This window comes from Echiichthys vipera (assembly GCF_963691815.1).
Source record: "Echiichthys vipera genome assembly, chromosome: 1".
NCBI lineage: Eukaryota > Metazoa > Chordata > Actinopteri > Perciformes > Trachinidae > Echiichthys > Echiichthys vipera.
The window spans coordinates 23,200,609-23,223,524 of record NC_139826.1 but is presented as its reverse complement, the minus strand read 5'-3'; the positions used below and the strand labels follow the sequence as shown (position 1 = coordinate 23,223,524).

The 22,916-nt window shown below is 39.2% G+C and overlaps 1 protein-coding gene across 3 annotated transcripts in view; it reads left to right on the top strand.

Annotated features, from left to right (window-relative positions):
- myo1ea (myosin IEa) overlaps positions 1-21,447 on the top strand; it is a 50,693-nt gene extending 29,246 nt beyond the window's left edge. For 2 of the 3 annotated variants that reach the window (XM_083918326.1, XM_083918328.1), the window contains 20 exons: positions 871-1,067; positions 1,179-1,259; positions 1,642-1,728; positions 1,818-1,901; positions 3,718-3,885; positions 4,733-4,818; positions 6,886-6,967; positions 7,167-7,273; positions 8,639-8,737; positions 9,164-9,308; positions 12,568-12,682; positions 12,770-12,939; positions 13,034-13,179; positions 14,644-14,790; positions 15,059-15,216; positions 16,297-16,386; positions 16,485-16,689; positions 18,003-18,038; positions 19,643-19,818; positions 19,968-21,447. In XM_083918326.1, the coding sequence (XP_083774452.1) occupies positions 871-1,067; positions 1,179-1,259; positions 1,642-1,728; positions 1,818-1,901; positions 3,718-3,885; positions 4,733-4,818; positions 6,886-6,967; positions 7,167-7,273; positions 8,639-8,737; positions 9,164-9,308; positions 12,568-12,682; positions 12,770-12,939; positions 13,034-13,179; positions 14,644-14,790; positions 15,059-15,216; positions 16,297-16,386; positions 16,485-16,689; positions 18,003-18,038; positions 19,643-19,818; positions 19,968-20,044 (2,456 nt within the window). In that variant the 3' untranslated portion in view covers positions 20,045-21,447. The remainder of the gene's footprint in view (positions 1-870; positions 1,068-1,178; positions 1,260-1,641; positions 1,729-1,817; positions 1,902-3,717; positions 3,886-4,732; positions 4,819-6,885; positions 6,968-7,166; positions 7,274-8,638; positions 8,738-9,163; positions 9,309-12,567; positions 12,683-12,769; positions 12,940-13,033; positions 13,180-14,643; positions 14,791-15,058; positions 15,217-16,296; positions 16,387-16,484; positions 16,690-18,002; positions 18,039-19,642; positions 19,819-19,967) is intronic. The other variant, XM_083918327.1, reaches the window with a different exon arrangement.
- The last annotated feature ends 1,469 nt before the right edge of the window (positions 21,448-22,916 follow it).

The window sequence follows — 22,916 nt, the reverse complement described above, 5'->3', positions numbered from 1 at the left end:
CTTGTGCTTATATAAGCATTGTTCCTGAAACTCACATACTGTACACAGCCTTTGTAAAAAGCTTCGTACACAATCCATACTTTTCCTGTTGCACACAAAGAATGACTTTTCCTTCTGATTTAAGCAGGCGTATGGTCAGTCACACCCTTCGGTCCCATAAGGGGAGCTACTGCAGTGGTCTGATGCATTCCCAGACGCAGTGAATCTGCAGGCCTGAGAGCCATTTCCTTTTCAGGGAAGTGAGTCACTGTAATAAGGCCGGGAGGGGCTCTCAGGGGAGAATATCAACGCCAGGTCGAGACAAATGATCTTTTTTTTTCAAGGGTTAGCCCAATACTATTCTTTTATTGTGCACTCAACTCTAAGTTTGCCTGCTCTGAATTCTGTCCAGAGGATATCTTGTGGCAGCGGTTTGGCCACAAAATTACTCTGATTTTGTGCCTTTACACCACAGTTGCATATCAGCAGAAGCTTTTCTGATTTGTGATGGTTAAAAGTAAATGTAGATCAAAAGGTCAATTGAAGCACTGGTTTTGCAGTGGTTCGATCTACTCTGCAGAACCAGCACTCCACATTACATGAGACTGCCTTTCGAATGAATGCAATTGATTTGTATTTTTCAGAGAAATGTCTTAGCTGTTTCAGAGCAGGACCCATTAACATTCTGCTTTATCTTTCAGTATATTGAAACTGGCCCTATATATACATGCAGAAAGATAACAACTGTTCTGTGCTGTAATATGCTGTCAATCGATGTTTTTAATTTTTTTCTTACCAGTGCAGTCTGGAAGAAAATGTAAATACAGATACAGTCAGGAAAATTAACACAGATATTTATTTCTCTCTCTTTTCCCTTCTGTCTTTTAACAGTTCTAGTCTTTCCTGCATTTCTGCTTGGAATTGACCAGAATCGTCTGAAGGAGAAACTGACGAGCCGAAAGATGGACAGCAAGTGGGGAAATGCAGTTGAGTCCATCGACGTGACGCTGAATGTGGAGCAGGCCTGTTACACTCGTGACGCCCTCTCCAAAGCCTTGCATTCACGAGTGTTTGACTTCCTGGTTGAGGTACGATTGCATTTTAGTACAATAGTGCAAAAGTTTTATTGTCACAAGTCCCAAGGCTGTGAAAACCAATAATAAAGCTTTATTTTGGTAACACGATCCTTTTGATTTCAGTCCATCAACAAAGCCATGGTGAAAGATCATCAGGAGTTTAATATCGGAGTGTTGGACATTTACGGATTTGAAATTTTCCAAGTAAGTGTTTTTGGCCTTTTCACAGGCTGACACATGGTTACTGAAATTTTACTTCGCAGCAACACGTAAATTAGATTAGCAGCTATTAACTGCCAGCATTTAAACAGATTAAACACAAAGGATAAGACTAATTTATAAAGTATGTGGATTAAGTTCAATCTCCTGATGGAGACAGCAGACCTCAAGATGCTTTTATAATCTGATTACTTGTTTGTTTAGTTTGCTTTATGAGACTTGTTGAAAGGATCGGACAAACTACATGGAAGTGTTTTTGTATTTTTTCTGGTTAGCAAGAGCTCTTGATACTTAATATGATGTTGAGGTACTCAGTATATCTGTACTTAATGGATTTTATGAACCATGTTGTCTCTTTTTTCCTCAGAAAAATGGATTTGAACAGTTCTGCATCAACTTTGTGAATGAGAAACTGCAGCAGATATTCATTGAACTGACTCTGAAGGCAGAGCAGGTAAACTTCCTCCACGACGTTCGTTCTTCTTTTCTTTATTCCCTGCCTCATGATGTTTTATATTCAGACTCTGAACCCTGTCGTTGCAGGAGGAGTATGTGCAAGAGGGCATCAAGTGGACTCAGATTGAATACTTCAACAACAAGATCGTTTGTGATCTCATCGAGAGCAAAGTAAATAAACCAGTCATAAATAATATCATAAACAAACTATTAAGCGTGCACCTTTAGCCAGATTGTGCGATTCCCACAAAATGTGCACAATCCCCAATGTGTTTTATTTTGATAATATAAAATCATTGCATTGGATTGTGTTGCATCACTGTATTTGGATCTGGAAATTGATCATAAAAACAGTAATAGTAATTATAGACATTTATGGATAGAGATAGATAAATCAGAAATTCATCAATTAGTTTATGGGCAGAAAATCAATCAGCAACTATTTGATCAATTGATGATAAATTAAATGTTAGTTTTCAAGCAAAGTTTCAAATATTCCCTAGTTGCAGTTTTTCCAAATGTGAGGATTTTCATGTTTTTTTTGTTTGTTTGTCTTTTACATTTTATAGACTATTTATCAATTAATTTGTTAATCAAGTAAGTTATTGGCAGATTAACCAATAAGTAAAATAATCGTTAGTTGTAGCTCTAATCTTGTGATACACATGCTAGACTTTTTTATAGTTCATTAGAAAATAATTCAAATGTATGAAACAATATTTCAGTAGTAATTTTGATTGGATCTGACCTGAGTTTATTGTCATAAAAAGATACACAAAACACACTGGTGCAATTGTTTACAAAACAAAAGAAAAAAGCAAAAGAAAAAAACAGATTCAGATGTCTCTAAACAACAAACGGCTAAAATAACAACCTTCACAAGTTTGATTTAGAGCTTGTTTATTTAAACACACCGTATTCATATTCCCTGCATCAATTTGCAATCACATATGATTTTTAGTAATCAACAATTGTTAGTTTTATTGGACTCATATTGTGAACTGTGTTCCAAGCACCTGCCAAGTTTCTGCTCCTTTGCCGTGACTTGCATCTTAATATCCTCAAACGTGCCGACATGCCTCTTAATTTGATTTATCTGTCCCACTGAGAGGTCTAATCCATGAAATCTACAACAAGGGCTTTAAAACAAGCCTCCATCTGAGAGGAACAGAGGATCTGTATCGGTGCCTGACACTTCAGCTCTGTACACCAGACCCACTTTAGTTAATCCAGTGACAATTTTACATGCGTCCTTTTAATAGAGGGTTGTGTTCTCTGAGTTTGAGACACTGTTACCACTGTGCAAACTGAAGGCCACTGATCAACTGAGACATAGCGGATTGTGTGAGAGAGAGGCGGTGCTAAAGCTTCTCCAATGTTACTGCTTATGCAATTTCAAGGTTTTTATAGCTTTCACGTCTCCTTTAGAAGCTTAGTTGGTCTCAAAAAAAATCAAGAATCTTCATGTGTTTGCATGACAAAGCTTATATGAAGATAACATTTAAACATATAATTTGTTCTAGTAGCTGAAGTGAACCTTACTGTGACATTATATTGTGTCATTTGCTATTAATTACTAATGGCTGCAACTAACAATTAATTTTATTATTGAATAACCAATTGCTCACCCTATAAAATGTCCATTACAGTTTCCCAGAGCCCAATGTGACATCTTCAGATGTCCTGTTCTGTTTGACCTTGAAGGATATTCAATTTACTATCATAAAACCTAAAAAAAAAAAAACATCATGTTATGTTAAAAACGACATCTTATCACAAATGAAGATGCTGGAACCACTTAAATTCTGGCATTTCTGCTTCATAAATGACCCCTGGAATCTATTCCAGTTGGACCTACAAATCAAAACATCAGAAGTAAATAATTCATCAACTTCAGAATGTCTAAAAAATGTCAAGCTTGTAGCGTCTTTGTGAGTTTTAGGGCCAGTGGCGATACAAATGTGAAATATTTTCCTTCTGGTCCCAGAGTCCTCCTGGCATTATGTGCATCCTGGACGATGTGTGCGCCACCATGCACGCGGTGGGCGAGGGAGCAGACCAGACCATGTTGCAGAAGCTCCGAGTCGCAATCAACACCCACGAACACTTCAACAGTTGGAACCAGGGCTTCATCATCCACCACTACGCTGGCAAGGTTAGCTTGAGCACATTAATTTTTAAGCGGATGTTTGGTCTGCATCTTGTTTTTGACAATCAACACCAGTTTTTTCTTATGAGCACTTGCAGAAAAACCTTTTACACTTGTCTTTGCCATGGTAAAAAAAACTGTTACATACAGTCCTCAGCAACTCTGGAAATAGAAAGTTATTAAAATGTCATTTTTTATGGTGTTGTATGATCTGTCATAAATACCAGTTATGCAGCTGGTACTTTAATCCTGGAGTCGATGTCGTCATCTTCTCCCTTTTAAGTTTTTCACCACCTTTCTCTCTTCTCTGTCCATTTATGGTTGCGGTCCCTCCCCTTATGTAACAGTGTCTAACAACGTCATACCTCTATGGTAATCAGCCTTATTTCATACATGACAGTACACCAGGTGTTTTTTTTTTGTTTGTTTGTTTTTTTGCCTTTATTGTTCATTCTGGTGGTCTGGGCCGGGGTTGTCCTGTGTCATTCTCCAGATGTGCAGTGGCCTCAGCCTGGCACACATGCCGCAGGCTTAATGAGCCGTGCCATAAAGACTTGAGGCGCTCCCATGACCGGGCTCAAAACATTCAGGTCTCATGCTATAGTATAGCAGAAAGAACACGTTTTAATTCATACACTTTTGAACCGCTGCTGGTTTTATAAGGAAGCTAATCCTAGGGAGGTGTAAAGCTTGGATCTGCAACCCTTCATTTTAATTTCCCATAAAATTCAAGCCATTGATTTAAGCCAGAATATCAGTCACTTTTATTTTCACACAAGTGTCATATTTCATTTAGTTGGAGGTTTCGAACAGTTCAACCTTGTCCTCTTTGTCCTCTGTGTCTCTCCTCCAGGTGTCCTACGATGCAGATGGTTTCTGCGAGAGGAACCGAGACGTCCTTTTTACTGACCTCATTGAGCTGATGCAGAGCAGTGAAATGTAAGTAACATGCGGTGAGAATTTCTATCATGCACACTTAAAGGGAGTCTTCTATTGTGATGCGTATGGTTATAATTGAACACATCTGAATGAGACTTTCAGACGTTCCAGTGCATCTGGAAACTGGCGGGACGTGGCAGGAGTGCAGGGACGGGTTACTTCGGCCCCTCTGCCCTGAATCACGTCTGGCTGCTCCAGATATGTGGCTTTTTTGGGTCTACCTAGTCTCGTCTTACAAGTTCAGTCTCCCTGCGGGGCTACATTGTGGAGTCTGGTCCCCTCTGTGTTTTGGTTTCTTGGTCTTTCTTTGTGTTAAAGTGGCCATCTGTGCAAACAGCCTGCATTGTCTTTGTAACTCCTGCAGGCCTCAGCCACTGCTCACCCCCTTTGTGTGCACGTTTTGTGAGGTATGAAAGGAGGTTATATCAAAATGCCATTCAGACACGTGCTGGAAAGTATATACATGCACTTTATATCGCATAGAGGCACACACACATATACTGTATGTATATACACGCATAGATAATAGTTTAATAGTTTGGCTCAGTCAAACATAACGGAAGCCTAAGAAGGAAGGAAGCAGAACTCATTCCTTTGAGCAGCGGGTCTGAGAAGAAAGGAGAGACCAGTATTGTCATCTGGACAGTATTAGCAGACCTCTGGTCTATTTGTACAAACAACCTGCTGATCCTTTCTTCTGTGTCCATAGCTTTGAGCCAGAAGTTTAAAACCAAAATAATACCAGTGTGGGAGAAAGCCAGAAAGGGGATGGAATTTAAAAAATACTAACTTGAAAAAATATTAACTTGAAAAAAATTAACTTGAGCAACTTGAATTATGTCAAATGCTAAGCAGCAGTACTTCAGACCAGACCAGGCCTAACAGTCACTACATTTGTATGAGTTTCCAAAGCAAAACAACAGCGGAGAGTTCAAAAGGAGACAAATATTCATTGCCGAAATGACAGATGTGCTGATCTTTCTTTTCTTTTTTTTTTTACTTTACATTCATTACAATACATATTAATCTAGGCAAGCCTTTTGAATGTGTAGCCTTTAAATAAGTCATTCAAAGTGTTGATTTTTACAGCATAACTGCTAAGAAAAACTACAAGACGTTGTTTATTTAAATTTACAGCTTCTGAGTGAAACGTTGGCGTCAGGGAGAGCTTCTGCTCCAGCTGAAAAAGTGGGTGTAGCGCTTTTCCATAGTACAGAAACTTGCAGATACACGAGCTTGTGAGACTTTAGTGAGAACTAAAACTTAAAAATGAATGAGAAACAAAATCCTAAAACATTTTTATGAATGGCAACAGTGTGGCTGTATAGACGCAGATGGCTTTAAATGTACATTTGTCACAATTAATGCCTCTTTCCTCTCTTAAGTCTACAAACGAAAAGGAGCTCAAAAACACAAACATGAGACCTTAAGATATCCTTGAAATTAATGGAGTGTTTGTCTTCACCTGAGAGAAACCTGGAAACTTCACAAATATCTGCTACATTTTGTCCAGCAGGGATATGTCATAGTGTAGTCATGATGTTATAAAACACCTCATCTATAAATTGTACGTTTAGGATTAGACAAAATGTCATTCCTTCAAATCTAAATGAACTGAGACTCAGTCTACTTGCTGGAGGAATTGCAGATTGTTGTTATTGTCTATATATTCAGTTAACATTCTTCTTTATTTTTCCTTTCATAGGGCAAAAGGCCACAAATCAATCAGAAGTTTTTATTTCACCAAGTGTCTAATAGCATGCATTCCTCTATAGAGCAGTGGCCTTGCTGAGATGTGCTCCACAGAAAGGTGTTTGTACACTGTGCGCACACACACACACACACACACACACACATCTTTTGTTTTCCAGCCCGCCCCAACTCAGACCTTCCCAAGTGGTTCAGGAATTTAAACCACTGACCTTAGTTAAAGGTCCTTGGTTCTTTAATCATTAACTGCATTTTTGTTTTTTTTTGGCTGCCAGGGAAACTCAGCATTATTAACACTTTGTTTTGTAGATACAAGGATGATGAGTCCTAACTCCTCACCTTTGTCCCTTTTAACAGCGCCTTCATCAGAGCACTGTTTCCAGAAAACCTCAACGCTGAAAAGAAGGGTCGACCCACAACTGCAGGCAGTAAAATAAAGGTGTGTGTGTTCAGCAGTGTGTGTGTGTACAGTATGTTGCTGTCCCTCTTCTTTATCAGGGTTGCTGTGGGAAAAGGCCTATGAAAAGATAGTGTGTGTTTGCTGTTCAGTGGAGTGTCCTTCAGCAGTTATCCTGTCATGACTTTGACATCTCTATGATCATCAGTCTCATCATTACTTTTCTTGATCTCCTCTTTAGAAACAAGCCAACGATTTGGTGAGCACGCTGATGAAATGTACTCCACACTACATCCGCTGCATCAAACCTAATGAAACCAAGAAGCCCCGAGACTGGGAAGAGAGCCGGTAAGTGACGAACTCACATGAACAGCTAATTAGAGACCAGGATTTACCCACTGTCCGCCATATTGTTCAGTCCTTCGAAAAACAACACATTATGAAAAAATGTGATTGTGTGAAATCCCTAAAATCTCCACTAGCATTGGACACATTAAACTTACAAGAATCCAATATATTTATGATCTATGAATAAGGGTTAAGTAATAGAAAAGTGGCTGAAATAGAAACAAAATAAATCTAGCTGAAGCAGGAAAATAAATCTGCGCTGGGAGAGGACAATAATGACAATATAATACCACATTGAAAGTGATTGCAAACAAAGTCAGAGCCATCTTTTATTCTTCTTGTGGACCACTCATAAATAGAAAACTTTCGACAACCTCTCTTTCACTAAAGTCCAAAATTTAACTTTCTGGAGTTTGATAAGCACAGTGATGATGTGATGTTTTTTCTCGTTTTTGGATGTTTTCTGTCCGTCTCAAGACTAAGTCATGTGAGACATGTTATCTCCCCCCTCTTTATCCCTTTGTTCCAGCTTCCCGGCTCTTTCTTCCCTGCTCACAGGCTTTGGGGCGCTACATGTTCAGATTCAGAGTGCTGTTGTATTGTTCAGAGCCCATGACCTTCCTGTTGTGAGCGGGACGCAGGGTGGCTCATTAATTAGCACCGGAACTGCTGTTTTCACAGGAAGTCTGAATGTACTAAGTAGTGCTTAAGGTCTTTGTTTGAGGGAAAAGTTAGCAACATGCAACTATTTTGCATACAATAACTTGTGATTATCCCTCCCGCTAGTGGAGCGGGAGCGTCATGCACAGTAGACCTGGTAAAAGATGTTTGAGTTTGAGTTGAAAGCTGATAACTTAAACCACTGGCAGTAAAATGCAAGCTAGGCTATACATTTTATTATAATTATATATATACATACAACACAGAAATATCACCATTTCATAAGTAGAGAACAAAACCTTATAAAATGAGGATGAAAGGAAGGGAAGGGGAAACATCCATCAATACAATACCACCATTTCCATTTGGTTATCTTTGGCGACACCTGTGGCAATGAGTAGTAATTGCGTGTGTGTTTTTGGATCTTGCACTTTTGCACTTCTGCAACTCTAATTGCACTTTGTTGGTCTACTGTTGACCGTTTTTATTGATTTTATTGCTTTTTCTGTCCATGTGTGATCAGATGTGTTTTTTTTCTGTTTGTGTTTTACTGTGGATTGCTGTCTGGAGCACTGGACCAAACTAATTTCCCTGTGTGGGATAATAAAGTTGATCTGAATCTGAATCTTCAAGATTATTACCTAAAAGAACAGAAAGACGTTTGATAATTTTATCCTAACATTGATCATTTTTTCCTGTCCTCAGAGTAAAGCACCAAGTGGAGTACCTGGGTCTGAAGGAGAACATTAGGGTGAGGCGTGCTGGCTACGCCTACCGCAGAATCTTCAAGAAGTTCCTCAACAGGTAACACACCTCAGACTCACAGTGGGGTCATACTTATTTTTGACTGTGGTTAATTTTAATTAGCACCAGCCATGATGTGAATGATCCACATTACATACAGTTTATCTCTGTGTCTTTATATAGGATACAGTTTCTACTTTAATAAACATTCATTCACTCATGATTTAATTGCCATCTCTGGCCTCATTTTCTCATGTTGCTTCCACACAGCAAGGTACTAAAATGTTTATAATAAGTCCTGGGAACGGAGATAATAACTCCCCATACTTTTTTGAAGGACATAGGTCCGATAAAAAAGGAAGCAGTCCAAAAACAGCCTTATAAATAAAAATATGCCAATGGTTGAGTTTACTTATATATACTTATTTAGATGTCCTTACATCAAACCCATATGCTTTTATCTCTGCTATACTTCCTGGTCTGCAGGTACGCCATCCTGACCAAAGAGTCCTGGCCAACGTGGCGAGGAGACGAGAAACAAGGCGTCCTTCATCTCTTACGCTCTGTCAACATGGACCAGGATCAGTTCCAGCTTGGTCGCACCAAGATTTTCATTAAAGCCCCCGAGTCGGTATGTTTGACATCCACCTTGCCTTCAGAGCATCATATCCTGTTCTTTTGCTTAGTATTTGCCCTTCATGAAACCACGTCTCTAAAAAAAAACAATCCAGGGAAAATACACCACAAAGCAGAACCTTTTCATGTGTTATTGTTGTACAGACGTAGATACTCACATGTCTGCTGGCATGCAAAAGACTTTTTGTTAGCAGGGGGAAAAATAACTGAACCCACCATTTCTGCACTAAACACCATAAAAGGGCACTCGTATCCCAAATCATGCTCGAATCCCTGATGTAGGGGAGGAGATTGAACCCGACCCTTGTACCACGTCAGCACTGAGTCAACACCGCTCTGGAACTAAAACACAAGTACAGGCTGTGGTTGCAGAGTTTGGGGGGACATCGTAAAAGGCTTGTCTTTTTTCCACCATAACTACTTTTTTTCATGATTCCTATGAAAGCAGCACTTGTGCAAAGCCCTTGCTCTCACTTATTAACATTTGTACACATCGTGCACGAAGGAACATGCACGTGCAAACACACACACACACACACAGATGTATGTTTAGGATCTAATACACAGACATCTTAGTTGTAATTCAGGCCTTACAGCTGATCCTGAATGCCTTTACTTATTCATAGCAACCACGCATGCCAAAAGTCCCCCATCCCCCACACTGCCAGACTGAGAGTCCAAGTCACTGAGGTGTGCTTGTGAAAGGCAAATATCACACAGGACGGACCGCTGACATGAGCTGCCAGGCTTCTAAAAACAAGCCCCTCTGTCTGATAAGACACTGACACCAGCTAATTAGTTTTATGACTGAAGTGTCCTTTTTTTCTGTTGGATGTAATAAGTAAAGTTTATTTGACGCAACGACAGATGTTGGAAAAGAGTTTCTCCTTCAAAGTGGTGATGGATGAGCGGTGGCTTACTGTCTGTCAGATGTCTCAGAAGTGCTGCGTTGTGATTTATTTAGGGAGTTATTCTAATCGTTTTTTGCCATTTAGAAGTCCAAGGTGACTTATTTGATGTTATCTGAAAATTTGTCACAAATACAATAATGATCAGAGCTGGAATGATGATTTAATTAGTTGATCAGAAATGAATCAGCAGAAAGTCGGATGATAATTGTTTCTGTTATTTTTATCAAGAAAAAAAAGGATTTAACTTTACTGCTTCTCAAAATGAGATGTTTTACATTATAATTAAAAAGGGGTCTACAAACATTTAATGATAGATAGATAGATAGATAAATAGATATGTACTTATTTTCATTATAATGAAAATAATGGTAAGTTACAGTTAATGATCATCTTAAACTTTATTTATCATTGAGTAATATAAACAAAATCCCCACCAGCTGTTGGTTCAAGGATTTGTCACCTGCAAAGTTGAATCACTCTGGTGATTACGTCGTGTCACTGTCTCAATCGAGGATTTTTAGTTTGTTCATTGTGGTTCGTTCCTGTCGCGTCACGCTGCAGCCTGTGGCCGGCCGTGTCGATGCCAGGCCTGTTACAGCAGTGGGCAGGATGTTTAGTCTGGCAGGGAGAGGGCAAAGAGTGTGATTGCGTGTCTAGAGGCCCACCAGGAAATGACATAGAGTGGCAAGAAGACTGGTGGTCTGTTGGCACAGAGTCAGCTCCTTGTGCAGAGAGTGGTGAAATTACTTAACAGCCAAAGAATTAAAGTTCTGGTAAGTGTTGTATTAAAGAGACATATTATGCTTATGGTTTCAACTAGAACATCTTAGAATGTTTTAATGTTCAAAAAACACATTTTTCTCATACAGTCTGTGTGAATATACCTTTATTCACCCTCTGCTCCCTTTTAGTACCTCTGTTGCTTCTTTAAGCCCCCATCCAGAGAAAGGCCATTCTGCTCTGATAAAAACTGTACAGAAGTCCTGATGGCTCGACACGGTTACTGAATACGGGCTGTGTGCATTACTCTGTGGATTGAGCGTTTTGATATGTTTACAGTATTCATATTGCACCTCCACTTGCTTTATGTCAAAAAAGACATGGAGGTCTCATGGTACCTCAATATGCATGACAACACTGTAACTAAAAAAAGCTTTGGACTGCATTTTTATAACTGTGATGACAAGTGCATTAGTGTTTTCTACTGGTTAAGGGGTCAGTGCATGCATATAAAATGACAAGTGATGAGTCTAATCAAGTTGATGTTTTGCATTTCTCTGTGGATTGAGGGTTTGCATACCTTCACATTAGAAGATCAGACAGATCTCCAGCTTTGAAATAAAGTTTGATTATCAAGGATTTATACTGCATTTCCTATGCATGGTATTGCACCTCTCAACTCAACTCACTGTTTTTTGGTTTTCTGTTAGCAAAAGCTGTGCACAGTTACTGGTACTTTTTTGGTACCACTTCGGCCGAGGTTCCAAGTAAGCTGAGTCTAAACTATATGGTGGAATTAACACATTGCAGACCACTGATTGAGAGAACCGTCACTGGTGTGCAAATAGCACATTTTTTTTCACTCGCCTCAGATTTTACAAAGTGGCAGCCCACAAAACTACCGGTGTACAATTGACAAAGTACAGATATCGCTGCTGATGAAAGGATCCAGGGCGTGTCAAGTTGAAGATGATGTCACGACAGTTTCACATGGTTTCGCTATGGCGATCATCTGATAATCCCGCCGAGTGGGCACCATATGCACTGCAAAACAAGATTTTAAAAAAGTTTCTGGTTGCAAATGTGAGTTAGGTCGAGTCAAACCATGCATTGGAAATGAGGCACTTGTAGCTTGGTGTAACCCTTGGTTTGAAATACTTAGGTTTATCTCTGTTAGTAACCAGGGATTACAATTACAGACAGGAGTCATCTAATGTTGTAACCACACAAACACAGAATCAGTGTTGTAGCTGAGGTGACGTACTGAAGAAAGCTGTCTGTTTTTTTTTCTTTACACACCAGCTGTACATTGTTGCTCTTCAGCTCAGCAGAGCAGCGATTTGATCGAATAGTTCAACCAAACTGCTGCTCCTGCTGTCGGATGATGACACTGCCTGTACTGTAGATAGGAGCAAAGCTTTCCTTCTCACACTGAAAAGCCATAAAAATCTCAATGTTATCAGAGACATAAGAGACTTGGCTTTGTGCAACTGTAAGCAGGCATGTTCAGTATGTACAGTATTTGTCGTCATTCCTGCCATTCAGTGTGTTTAGGTGTGTCCTTGTTTGTGTTTATGCAGGTATGCCTGTTTCTTACTGTATGTCATGCTGTTTCTCCTACAGCTCTTTCTGCTGGAAGAGACGAGGGAGCGTAAGTTTGATGGCTACGCTAGGACCATCCAAAAAGCCTGGAGGAAATACTTGGCCCGCAAGAAGTATGTCCAGATGAGGGAAGAAGGTGAGTGGAGTAACATCTTATATCTTTATTTGTCTGTCCAAGTTCCTCTGTGTCCGTCTCTCACTCTCTTCCTCTGGGTTCATCCAGCTTCTGACCTGCTGTTGAACCGGAAGGAGAGGCGACGACACAGCCTGAATAGAAACTTTGTAGGGGACTACCTGGGTATGGACGACAGGCCAGAGCTCCGGCAGTTCCTGGGCAAGAGAGAAAAGATCGACTTTGCAGACAAAGTCACAAAATATGACCGCCGCTTCAAAGTTGGTCTCCTTCAGTCTGCATGTTTATGTTACTGTTTCTAAACAACTGACAAAATATTAATGGAGTTCTTCTGTTATTTTCTGCGTTTTTTAGGGAATTAAGAGGGACTTGATCCTGACCCCAAAGTCTGTGTACCTGATTGGAAGAGAAAAGGTGAAACAGGGACCAGAGAAAGGGCAGGTGACAGAGGTGCTGAAGAGGCGGATTGATGTGGAGAAGATCCTAGCCGTGTCTCTCAGGTACTTTACCCTCAAGTCTGGGACAAACTAGGTTGAAATATTTCAAGTATTTCAACATCTATATCAGATATCCACATCAACTCCCTGCAGTTGAAATACAGGTTCCTACAGCTTTTCAATATGGCTTTCAGTTACTTTTCTCCTTGAGGCTCACTATAGTTCAATCAGACAATGTTTTGAGTTCCCCATACTGTTATGAGCACGTGTTCCAAACAAAACTCATCCATATAAACAGATTTGGTGTTTATTCTCTTTACGTAAGTCAACTTAAGCACTGTGTCCTGCTGCTACAACAAAAATGTAACTCCAGATACAGATAACCGATTACCTGTTTCGCATGACCAATACCGATTAGATAACTGATAATTTTACATTCTTATATGTAGTTCAACACACCTGAGGGTAGTAAAGGCTAAGATGTATTTAGCAATTATGGATGTAATTTAGTATTCTATGTTGTTAATGCAACAAAAACAAAGAACAGATGTGACTCTTTAAATGTTGATTTATTTTTAAATAATTTATCGGTGCTGAAAAATATCATGCATCCCTTATTTTAATTCACTACAGCACATTTCTTAACATCCATGCTGGTACTCCTCCCTGGTTTTACTGCCATCTACTGTCAGTAACAAACTGACTATGGATAAATACCTTAAATAACCCCAAAACTTTTAACTATCCCTTTAAGATAAAAAAAAAAAAACTATTTGTCCTGAAGATACCAGTAGGTAATTACTTGTTTCCAAAACAAGACAATGGCAGGCAGGGGCCACCATATAATCTGTACACTGCAAGTCATGAATCCACTTCAAAGCCACAGTCTGGATTTCCAATCACACAAAATCTCATGTTCCTGTGAATGTCACACAAGGCACATTGAAAACATGTGGAGTATATAAAACCTGCCCCTTGTATATGTCTGTGTATCTCCCTATGTGCGTGCAGACCTCACTGATGGTCCACATCTCATGCAGTCCAAAACATTTAACTTTAAAGAAAATAAAAAAAAATAAAAGGAACTGAGAGACGTTTGTTGTTGATGGGAATGCTGTATAACTTGCTCTAGAAAATCCCAGAGCTGTTGGTGCGAACATGTGGCTTTTGAGTCAGTGGGATAATATGGACCAGGTGGTGCGATGAGGAGTTGTAAAAAACTCATCAGAGAATAACTCCACCTCGCTTCGAGCAACAAAGTATCCTTGTGTGGGTTACGGGCACAAGCTGTCTTCCTTCCTCAGAAGTGAACCGCTTTGTGAGACCCCCTCTGTTCCTATGCAAATGTGAAAGATGATTCTGACTCTCCATCTTAGCTTTCATCAAAGCAGAACATTTAAGGAGCAGTTTCTTTAAAACATTAAAAAAAACCTCTTTTTTGAATGCATTTTTTTCTCAGTGAGATTTGTGTCATGATGAGGATTTTAAGCTTTGTATCTCAGTAAGCGTTATGTTCATTTTTTCCAGCACAATGCAGGATGATTTGATGATCCTACACGAGCAGGAGTACGACAGCCTGCTGGACTGTGTCTTTAAGACGGAGTTCATCAGCTTACTGGCACGCAGGTTTGAGGAGAAAACCCAGAGGAAGCTACCACTCAAGTTTAGTAACACGTAAGTAAACGCAACACAACATAAATCCCCAACCAAAGAGAGAGTTCACACAATAAGTGGGACATATCTTCTTTTGTGTGTCATTCACCTCTTAAATGTTAAATTACTTAAAGGGCTTTAAATCAGACTAATACTGAATCTAAATTGTTAATAAGTCAGCATTTCAAAAAAACACTTGTTAATTAGAGTTAGACTCCAAAATAATGTCCTGATGACGTCACACCTTTTAAAGACAAACGAAATTCTGGTTTTACTTTCTGACCCTCAGACTGGAGCTGAAGTTGAAGAAGGAGAACTGGGGCTTCTTGAGTGGAGGTGGCTCCCGGCAGGTCTTGTTCGTTGGGGGTCAGGGAGACATGCCTGTGCTGAAGCCTTCGAGCAAATCTCTGCAGGTCAGCGTCGGTCCTGGGCTTCCGAAGAACACACGTGAGTATTAACAGTCCCAAAGTGCAGAGAAGGCTTTTATCACTTTGAGTTGTGACTAGTAATGTATACCTGAGCTGGACTCAACTTACGTGATGAAGTGGAGAATGAATTTGACAACGTCTGAAAATCTTACTGTGAAAAAACGTTTTAACTCCAGTGACTCATCCCTTCGGATATGAGCTGCATGACTTGAAAGACTTGAAAGCAGTAAAGTTGGCAGCAAAGACATCCCAGTATTCAAAATATAAACCCAAGTATATAACCTGTATATGATCGCTAGTTTTTATTATTACCTCTGCCACTTAGGTTGTGTCTTACTGTAGGCTCAGTTTGTCTGATAGTCTGTCAGTAGAATTTCTCAAAAACTACTGGCCAGGTTTTCATGAAACTTGGTGGCAGGGTGAAGCATAAGCCAAGGATACCTATTCAATTTTGGAGCAGATCTGAGTCAGGGTGGCGGACGCAAGTTATTTTTCACTTTTGGTTACATTGCGAGATAGGGCATTTGTGTTGCATTCATGTGGTGTGCAATAATTGGAAAAATTTGATCCCGATCATATTTTTTTTATGGCCCACCCAAGCCCCCAGGAAGTGCGTTGGGCTTTGAAGCCAATTTGATAGAGCGGCCCGACAGCAGATTTGCTACTACCAGGCCTGTCATGTGATGCCATGGGGCCAAAAATGACTTCTTCCCATCGACTTTAAAGGTTCCTCCAGGATTTTTTTCAGCTGTGGGGCAGGCCAATAGCCCCCCCACCTCCACCCGCCATAATGTTGATTAATGTGCACTGTCCCTGATAGATAAATGAATAAAGAATTAAAGGAGCACATGGATGCACCTTTTGCCTTGCCTGAGGTCTCCACTCTACGAGTGGGATTCTAGTTTCAAATATTTTTGCACAGTTTTTGTTTTAGATTTAATTTGAAGTAACACAAACTGTATGAAGCATTCGTGATTCTCATTATTCTGAATTGGTATTATTAATCTGTTAACATTGAAAAGGCGTTAAAATAAATAAATAAAATAAAATATTTATACATCTCATTATATAGTAACCTCTTTGTTTCTTTCAACCTCAGGCCCAACCAGGAAGAGCTTCTCTCAGGTTCGCTCCAATGCATCCAGAACTCACCAGAACATCCCCTCGAGGGCTGCTCCGGGACCTCCAGGTGCAGCCTTTACACCCAACATCTCACAGGATTTGAAAAGGCTTCTCTTACATCCATGTAGACTGTCTCAAACTGTTTTCTTGGGGGGGGTTTTGCAGTTGCTCACCAGAACGGTGGCCTTAAAAACACCAACCACTTAGCCAATCAGAGGAACTCGCATCATCAAAACCAGAAGCATCCCGTGCCCAGCAATGCAACACGTCCCTTCCTGCCGAGCAACGGCAACCAGCTTAAGGAGCGAGGCGGCAGCCGGCCGCAGCCCAACCTGGACTGTCTTAAGGTCCCTGATCAAGGAGCAGCAGGGTGAGACACTGGCACAAACACATTAAATGAAAACACACAAACCACACAGGACTTACAGGAGTAGATGAGATAACACACTCGCAGATTACATGTCAGGAAACTTTAACTGTACTTCTGCTGTACAAAGGTGGATCATATTAAACTGAATTCAATCAGTTTCAGTCACCCTGTTGTTGAAGAAAACAACTTTATATTTTATCCACCAGAACCACATGTTGTGCATTAGTGTCTTTGTTGACATCTCGATCCCTAGAAATGGAAAATCTCAGTGTCACACTACCAAAGAAAAATAGAAGTGGTAAAAAGGCAGTTTTTTTTTCTGCGCCAGAACTGAGTTTGTTGGTTTTGTGGTGTTTTTGGTGTTTTTACTCTGGCTTTGATTGTCATTTTCCCAAAAGGCCAGACCCTCTATTTTATTTCCATTACAGGGAATTTGACCAGTATGACTCACACATTTATGTACCGAGGCCATTTTAATAGTCGACGTATGCTGCTAATTATCATTCAGCCTTATAAGACTCAACTTTGTAGCATTTCGTTCACACTTAAAACTCTTTTCCATAAGGTACTTACATTCCTGTGTCTACTCTGTATAAATATATGTTAGAGCCCGACCGATAAGAGATTTTTGAGACAAATACTATTTCAGATTTTAGAGGGGGAAATTCACTGATTACCGATATGGTAATCTACCGACTGTGAATTTTTGAGGTGGAATGAAAATAGACATTTTCTTATGAGGGTTATGCACCAATATGGTTATGCAAATAAACTCAAGAGGCTGCTTTAAAAAAATAAAAAATGATTAAAGAATATTTAACATTTTTCTACATCATACAATGTATTACCTTGTCAAATAATTATCGAAATGAACACTGAGAAAATAAAGAATAAATTAAAGAAAATCAATAAACAGTAAAAATCATGTTCGGTATCAGTCAACTGCTGACTATTTATAAATAAATAAATAAAATAAAATAAATAGCTATATGACACCATTTCTAAATAACCCCTAGCTTGGTTTTCTGCATTATATGTTTCTGCATCATAAAGTTTTTCATATAGTTGCATATGGGAAACACATATTCGACCATACTGATATCTGATAAGTCGGTCGGGCTCTAATAAATGTATTAACACACATAAGATCATTTATATTTTTTTCTATTATGTGTATATAACTGCTGACTGTTATAAGGTTTTTTAGGTAGTATAGTACACTACCTCAAAGCACACATGTTTTAATATGCCTACAGGTACCATAGACACTATTTTGTAATTTGGCATAATTTGGATAATTTATTCTTTTGTAGCAATGGAGACAGACGGCCAACTTCAAATGGAGGAATGTGAGTTGGAGTGTTTGCAGTGTTTTTGGTGGTGGTTTAGGACTAGAAAAGCTTTCAGCAGCAGGACATGTTGATGCTTCTTCTCTTGTACATTTTGGGGTTTTTTTTTTAACTGCAAAGATGAAAAAGTTCAAACTTCATAAAGGAGCCAACAAGTTTGCCACTAATATTCATTCTCTGCTGCTGCTGCTGCTCGATTTCTTTGATATCAAATGGGAATTCTTTTACAATTGATCTCAATATGATAGATCCTTCATTCATGAAATGAAAGATCTCTGACAGAGTTTTGTAATGAAAGAATCCCTGCTGTGCACCTCTTCTGATGCTTCTTTTTAACCGAGGATCTGTTTTTATTAAAGAGATTAACATTAAGGGTGAACACGTACACAGACCTCTCACTCAATATGCATATATTTAATATATATAAACTTGATCCTCAGTTAGTTGACAAGCTAAGTTAAGTTATCAACTCTCATTCTTTAGTATTACATTTGGCATTGTGTTAAAAAACTAATTTAAACAGAGGATATATTGTATATACAGTATATATACATACAGGTACAGCCAGTATACAGAATAATAAACAGATGTTAAAGGCACCACTGACTCTGGATCAACACTCTCTGCTCTGAAAGGCTTCCTGACATTTTAACATGTTTTAGTTAATTTGTAAAAGATAAGAGCGTGTGCTCAATCACCATCTTGTGGCTGATTTGTGAACAGCAACAGCTTGTTCAAATGAGGCAGGACACATACTGACATGACATGCAGTGGTAGAAGTATACAAATACAAATACTGTAGTCTAAAAAGACTTCATTACAAGAAAACGTCCTGGATTTAAATAAGACTTAATTAAAGTACAGAAGTATTTTCAGCAAAATGTATTTAAAGTATAAAAATTGAATAATCATGATGCAGATTGGCTCCTTTCAAAGTGTATTGTCATAGAATATTATATTATTCAGTTGTAATCACCAATGAATATATGCAATAGCATTTTCATGTTGTAGTTTGTGGAGCAGATTTGAGATACTTTGCATACAACTGGGTGATTGAGCAGTCCTGCATCATATGATATAAGCATACCATATTTTTATATGGACAAAGTACATATGAGTGTCAAATTAATAAAGGGACGTAAAAGGTACAATACATCCCTGTGAGATGTGATGGAGTAGAAGTATAAAGTAGCAGAAAACAGAAATACTTGAGTCTTGTGTACAGTATGTCAACATTGTACTCAAGCACAGTACTTGAGTAAATGTACTTAAAGTTACATTCCACTACTGCTGAGATGTATTCATCCAGGAGGATTTACAGTCACTGTCAGCTGAAAAACACACCTTGTCTTTAGCTTGATCACAATGTCGTAGTAGTTGTAGTCAAATGTTTTTACATGACAATATGGTGATTTTACACATATGGTATTTTGAGATGTACTTAAAATACATAAAACACCTTACCTAAAAACTATTTCTTCTGACTGAACTTCACAGCCAACTGCAGCACAGTTAACTGAACTTTTCACACACTGTAGCCCCCTCCTGCAGATGTTGACGGTTGTGTGGTTTCCCTTTTTTTTTCTTTTCTCATAATGCCTCAGAGCCCACAGACCATCGGCCAGCAGGCCTGCTCCGGGAGGCGGGCGGCCCAAACCTGCACCCAAACCCAAACCCAAGCCCCAGGTTCCCCAGTGCAAAGCTCTGTACGCCTACGACGCTCAGGACACAGACGAGCTCAGCTTCAACGCTGATGATGTTATTGACATCATCAAAGAGGGTAAGATGGCTTGCTTTTGATCATTTTCAAGATATTGTAATGTACTTGAAGGGATAGCTCTGTGGAACTATCCCTTTAAATGTTTAGGAAGATCTCAGTCAGACGCCAGCTTGAAATGTGATACTAACGCAGTCATGTCTGTTGGTTAGACACATCCGGGTGGTGGACAGGACGACTTCGTGGAAAGCAGGGACTTTTCCCCAACAACTATGTCACCAAGATCTAGGAGCTGCCGGTTTACAGCTCGAGGAGGAGAACCTGCTGCATCCCCGCTGAACCCTCTCAGAAGACAGGATGGAGCTTTGCAGCCATAGAGAGAGAGAGAAGCACTGCGAGACTCCATGATGAGAGAAACTTACACTTTCTCCGCTGCTGCCTTGTAGTAAATGAATGTAACTGACAGTTACACCACCAGACCAAAAGACTGTCAGGCTTGAAAAAAGGCTCTGCTTTTAAAGACAAGAAGACTGTTTGACCCTGGGGCCTGTTTTTCCTCCATGGCCCCTTTTGAGTACTGAACAAAAACTATTTATTGTATTTATAGCTTTCTGTGTTCTCCTTACTGGCATTTATATCTTGAGGATTTGAGCTCAAACATTTTTGAAGCGTTGGAATGAAGTATGCTTAATCTGTGGGACCAGGCTGTGATTTTTATTCTCAGATGAAGGTTTAATTGCTGATTTAAAAGGTGATCGTCTCAGTGTCAAAAACTGAAGCTGCTTTACCAGGAATATTTATTTTGGTAACTACTTACAAGGAGCAGCATTTCAGTAGATCATCACACTGATCTTTAATGATTTTAAATACCAAAGCAACGATTTTAACAGGTCTGTTCCATGTGCAAAAACAAAACATTCAGAAGGCAATGCAGTCAATCAGTGAATCGCCTGAAAAAGTATCTTCATCTTTATTTTATTTGTTGTTTTTGTCTTCCCTTCACACCAGTATATTTTAGACGCAGAGTGGAGGCCATGTATACTGTAACCTGAGCATGCTGTCTGTGGTGTATTAGCACTTTATTGGTACAGGTACTACCTTGGACACAGACATCTTCACTCGTTCATGCCACAGCCGCCCGGTAAATCAGGCGTATGAAGGACAGGTTGCAAAGCCAGCAATAGGCCGTGTTACTGAGGAGAATCATTTGTTTACATGAAATGATAAAACAGGCATTTTAGATCTGATTCTGTATATGTGTTCATATTTTACGAGTACGCCTGTTGTTGGTTAGAATTTAAATTAATTGTTTTGTATTTTCTCTGAAGGATCTTTTAATTTTTCTCTGCTTTTGATACTCACAGGGCTGCTTTATTTCCAGTTCAGCTACACATAGATAATAATGGTTATCACAGATTAGGGTGAATGGATTTTTTTTTTGTGCATAAGTTCTTTCAGGTGAAAGAAATTTGTTGACATTTTTTCGTGGCACTATTGCTTCTGCTCGACTGTTTCTGCAGATCTTTTGCACTGCTGTTGCATTACTTAGACATTCCTTTGTATTTTTTTTAAACAAATAACCACATTATGCTCTAGTCAGTAAACAAAAACGGTGAGACTGTCAGATCTTCTGCATCAAATATAGTGTGATCTTGGATGGCGGAAAATATCCTTGTGCAATACAAAACAGATGAGTCTTTTAATAAAGCATGTAATATTGTATATTTAACTGTTTTGTTTTATTACCAGAGAACACATTAAACAATGATCAATCAGATGGTTATGTTTATTACTATATTCACATGCCATCAGGACTGCAGTCCAAAATTTTACAGATACTGAGATCATAAGTTCAGGCTTCTCTGACAAACCAAACCCCGCTAAATAAGTTGTTTTTTGCTAAGCTATTTAGTTTTTTTCCCCCACATTAAAAAAATTCATGTAACGTTCATATACATACACTGGAGAACAAATTATTAATACTTAATTTATCTGAAATACTGTTATATTTTATTGTCCATAATTTGATAGAATATCAGCTGTGGCCATACAAATGCTGTACTAGCATGTTTGTTTTTTAAATAACCAAGGCACTTCAACAAAAACCTTTATTTTGTGGAAAAGAAAAAAAACAGTGAGCAAAACTAGAGAACAGTAACCATTGTGTCAGAAGTGGCCTAAGAAAACAATGTATATAGCCCTAAGAAAACAATGTGAAAACAATGTTTTCTTCGGGCTATAGGATTCAAAAGTGAACAGGAAGTGTAGAGGCCCTTGCTTTGAATGACTTCAGTACATCTGCGCCCACAGGACATCACTAGTTTCTCAAACTGTACTGCTTTTATCTTCTTGCAGTCTCTTCCACGGTTCGGTAACTGTAGTAGGTTTCTTAGACATTAATTTGGTAATGGGGTATACATCTGGACTCTGACACTTCTTCCTCCAAATTTAACTGACTTCTTTAGCCACTGGGTTCAGTCTTTCCTGGTCTGACACCAAACATAATGTTTCCCATCAGACCCAAATAAACTGAATTTTATTGTCATGTCATGGTTTGAGGGATGTTTTCTGCAGCAGGAGTTGGGCCTCTTGTACAGCTACATGGCAGGTGAATGCAAATGTTTGTGAACCTCCTTCGGCAACATGCAATACCTTCATTGCAACTGCTGCAATTTTCATGCAAGACAATGCCCCTGTCACACTGTAAAACAAGTTAAGCAGTTCCTTAAAGCTAAGAATATTGAAACAATGAAAGGGCCAGACCAGAGTCCAGATCTAAACCCCATAGAGAACCTCTGGAAAATCCTCTGCAACAAAGTAATGTGTAAGAAACCCACTACAGTTACTGAACTGTGGAAGAAACTGAAGAAGAATGGACCAAGATCAAACCAGAGCAGTGTGAGAAACTAGTGATGTCCTGTGGGCGCAGATGTGCTGAAGTCATTCAGAGCTGTGGCCTCTACACTTCCTATTCATTTCTGAATCCTATAGCACTAAGAAAACATTGTTCAAATCTTCTCTTCTGACACAATGGTTACTGTTTTCTAATTTCGCTCACTGCTTTTTCTGAAATACATTTTTTTGTGGAAGTGCCTTGGTTATTTAAAAAAAACCCTGGTAAAGCAGTGGTATAGCCACAGTGGGTATTCTATCAAATTCTG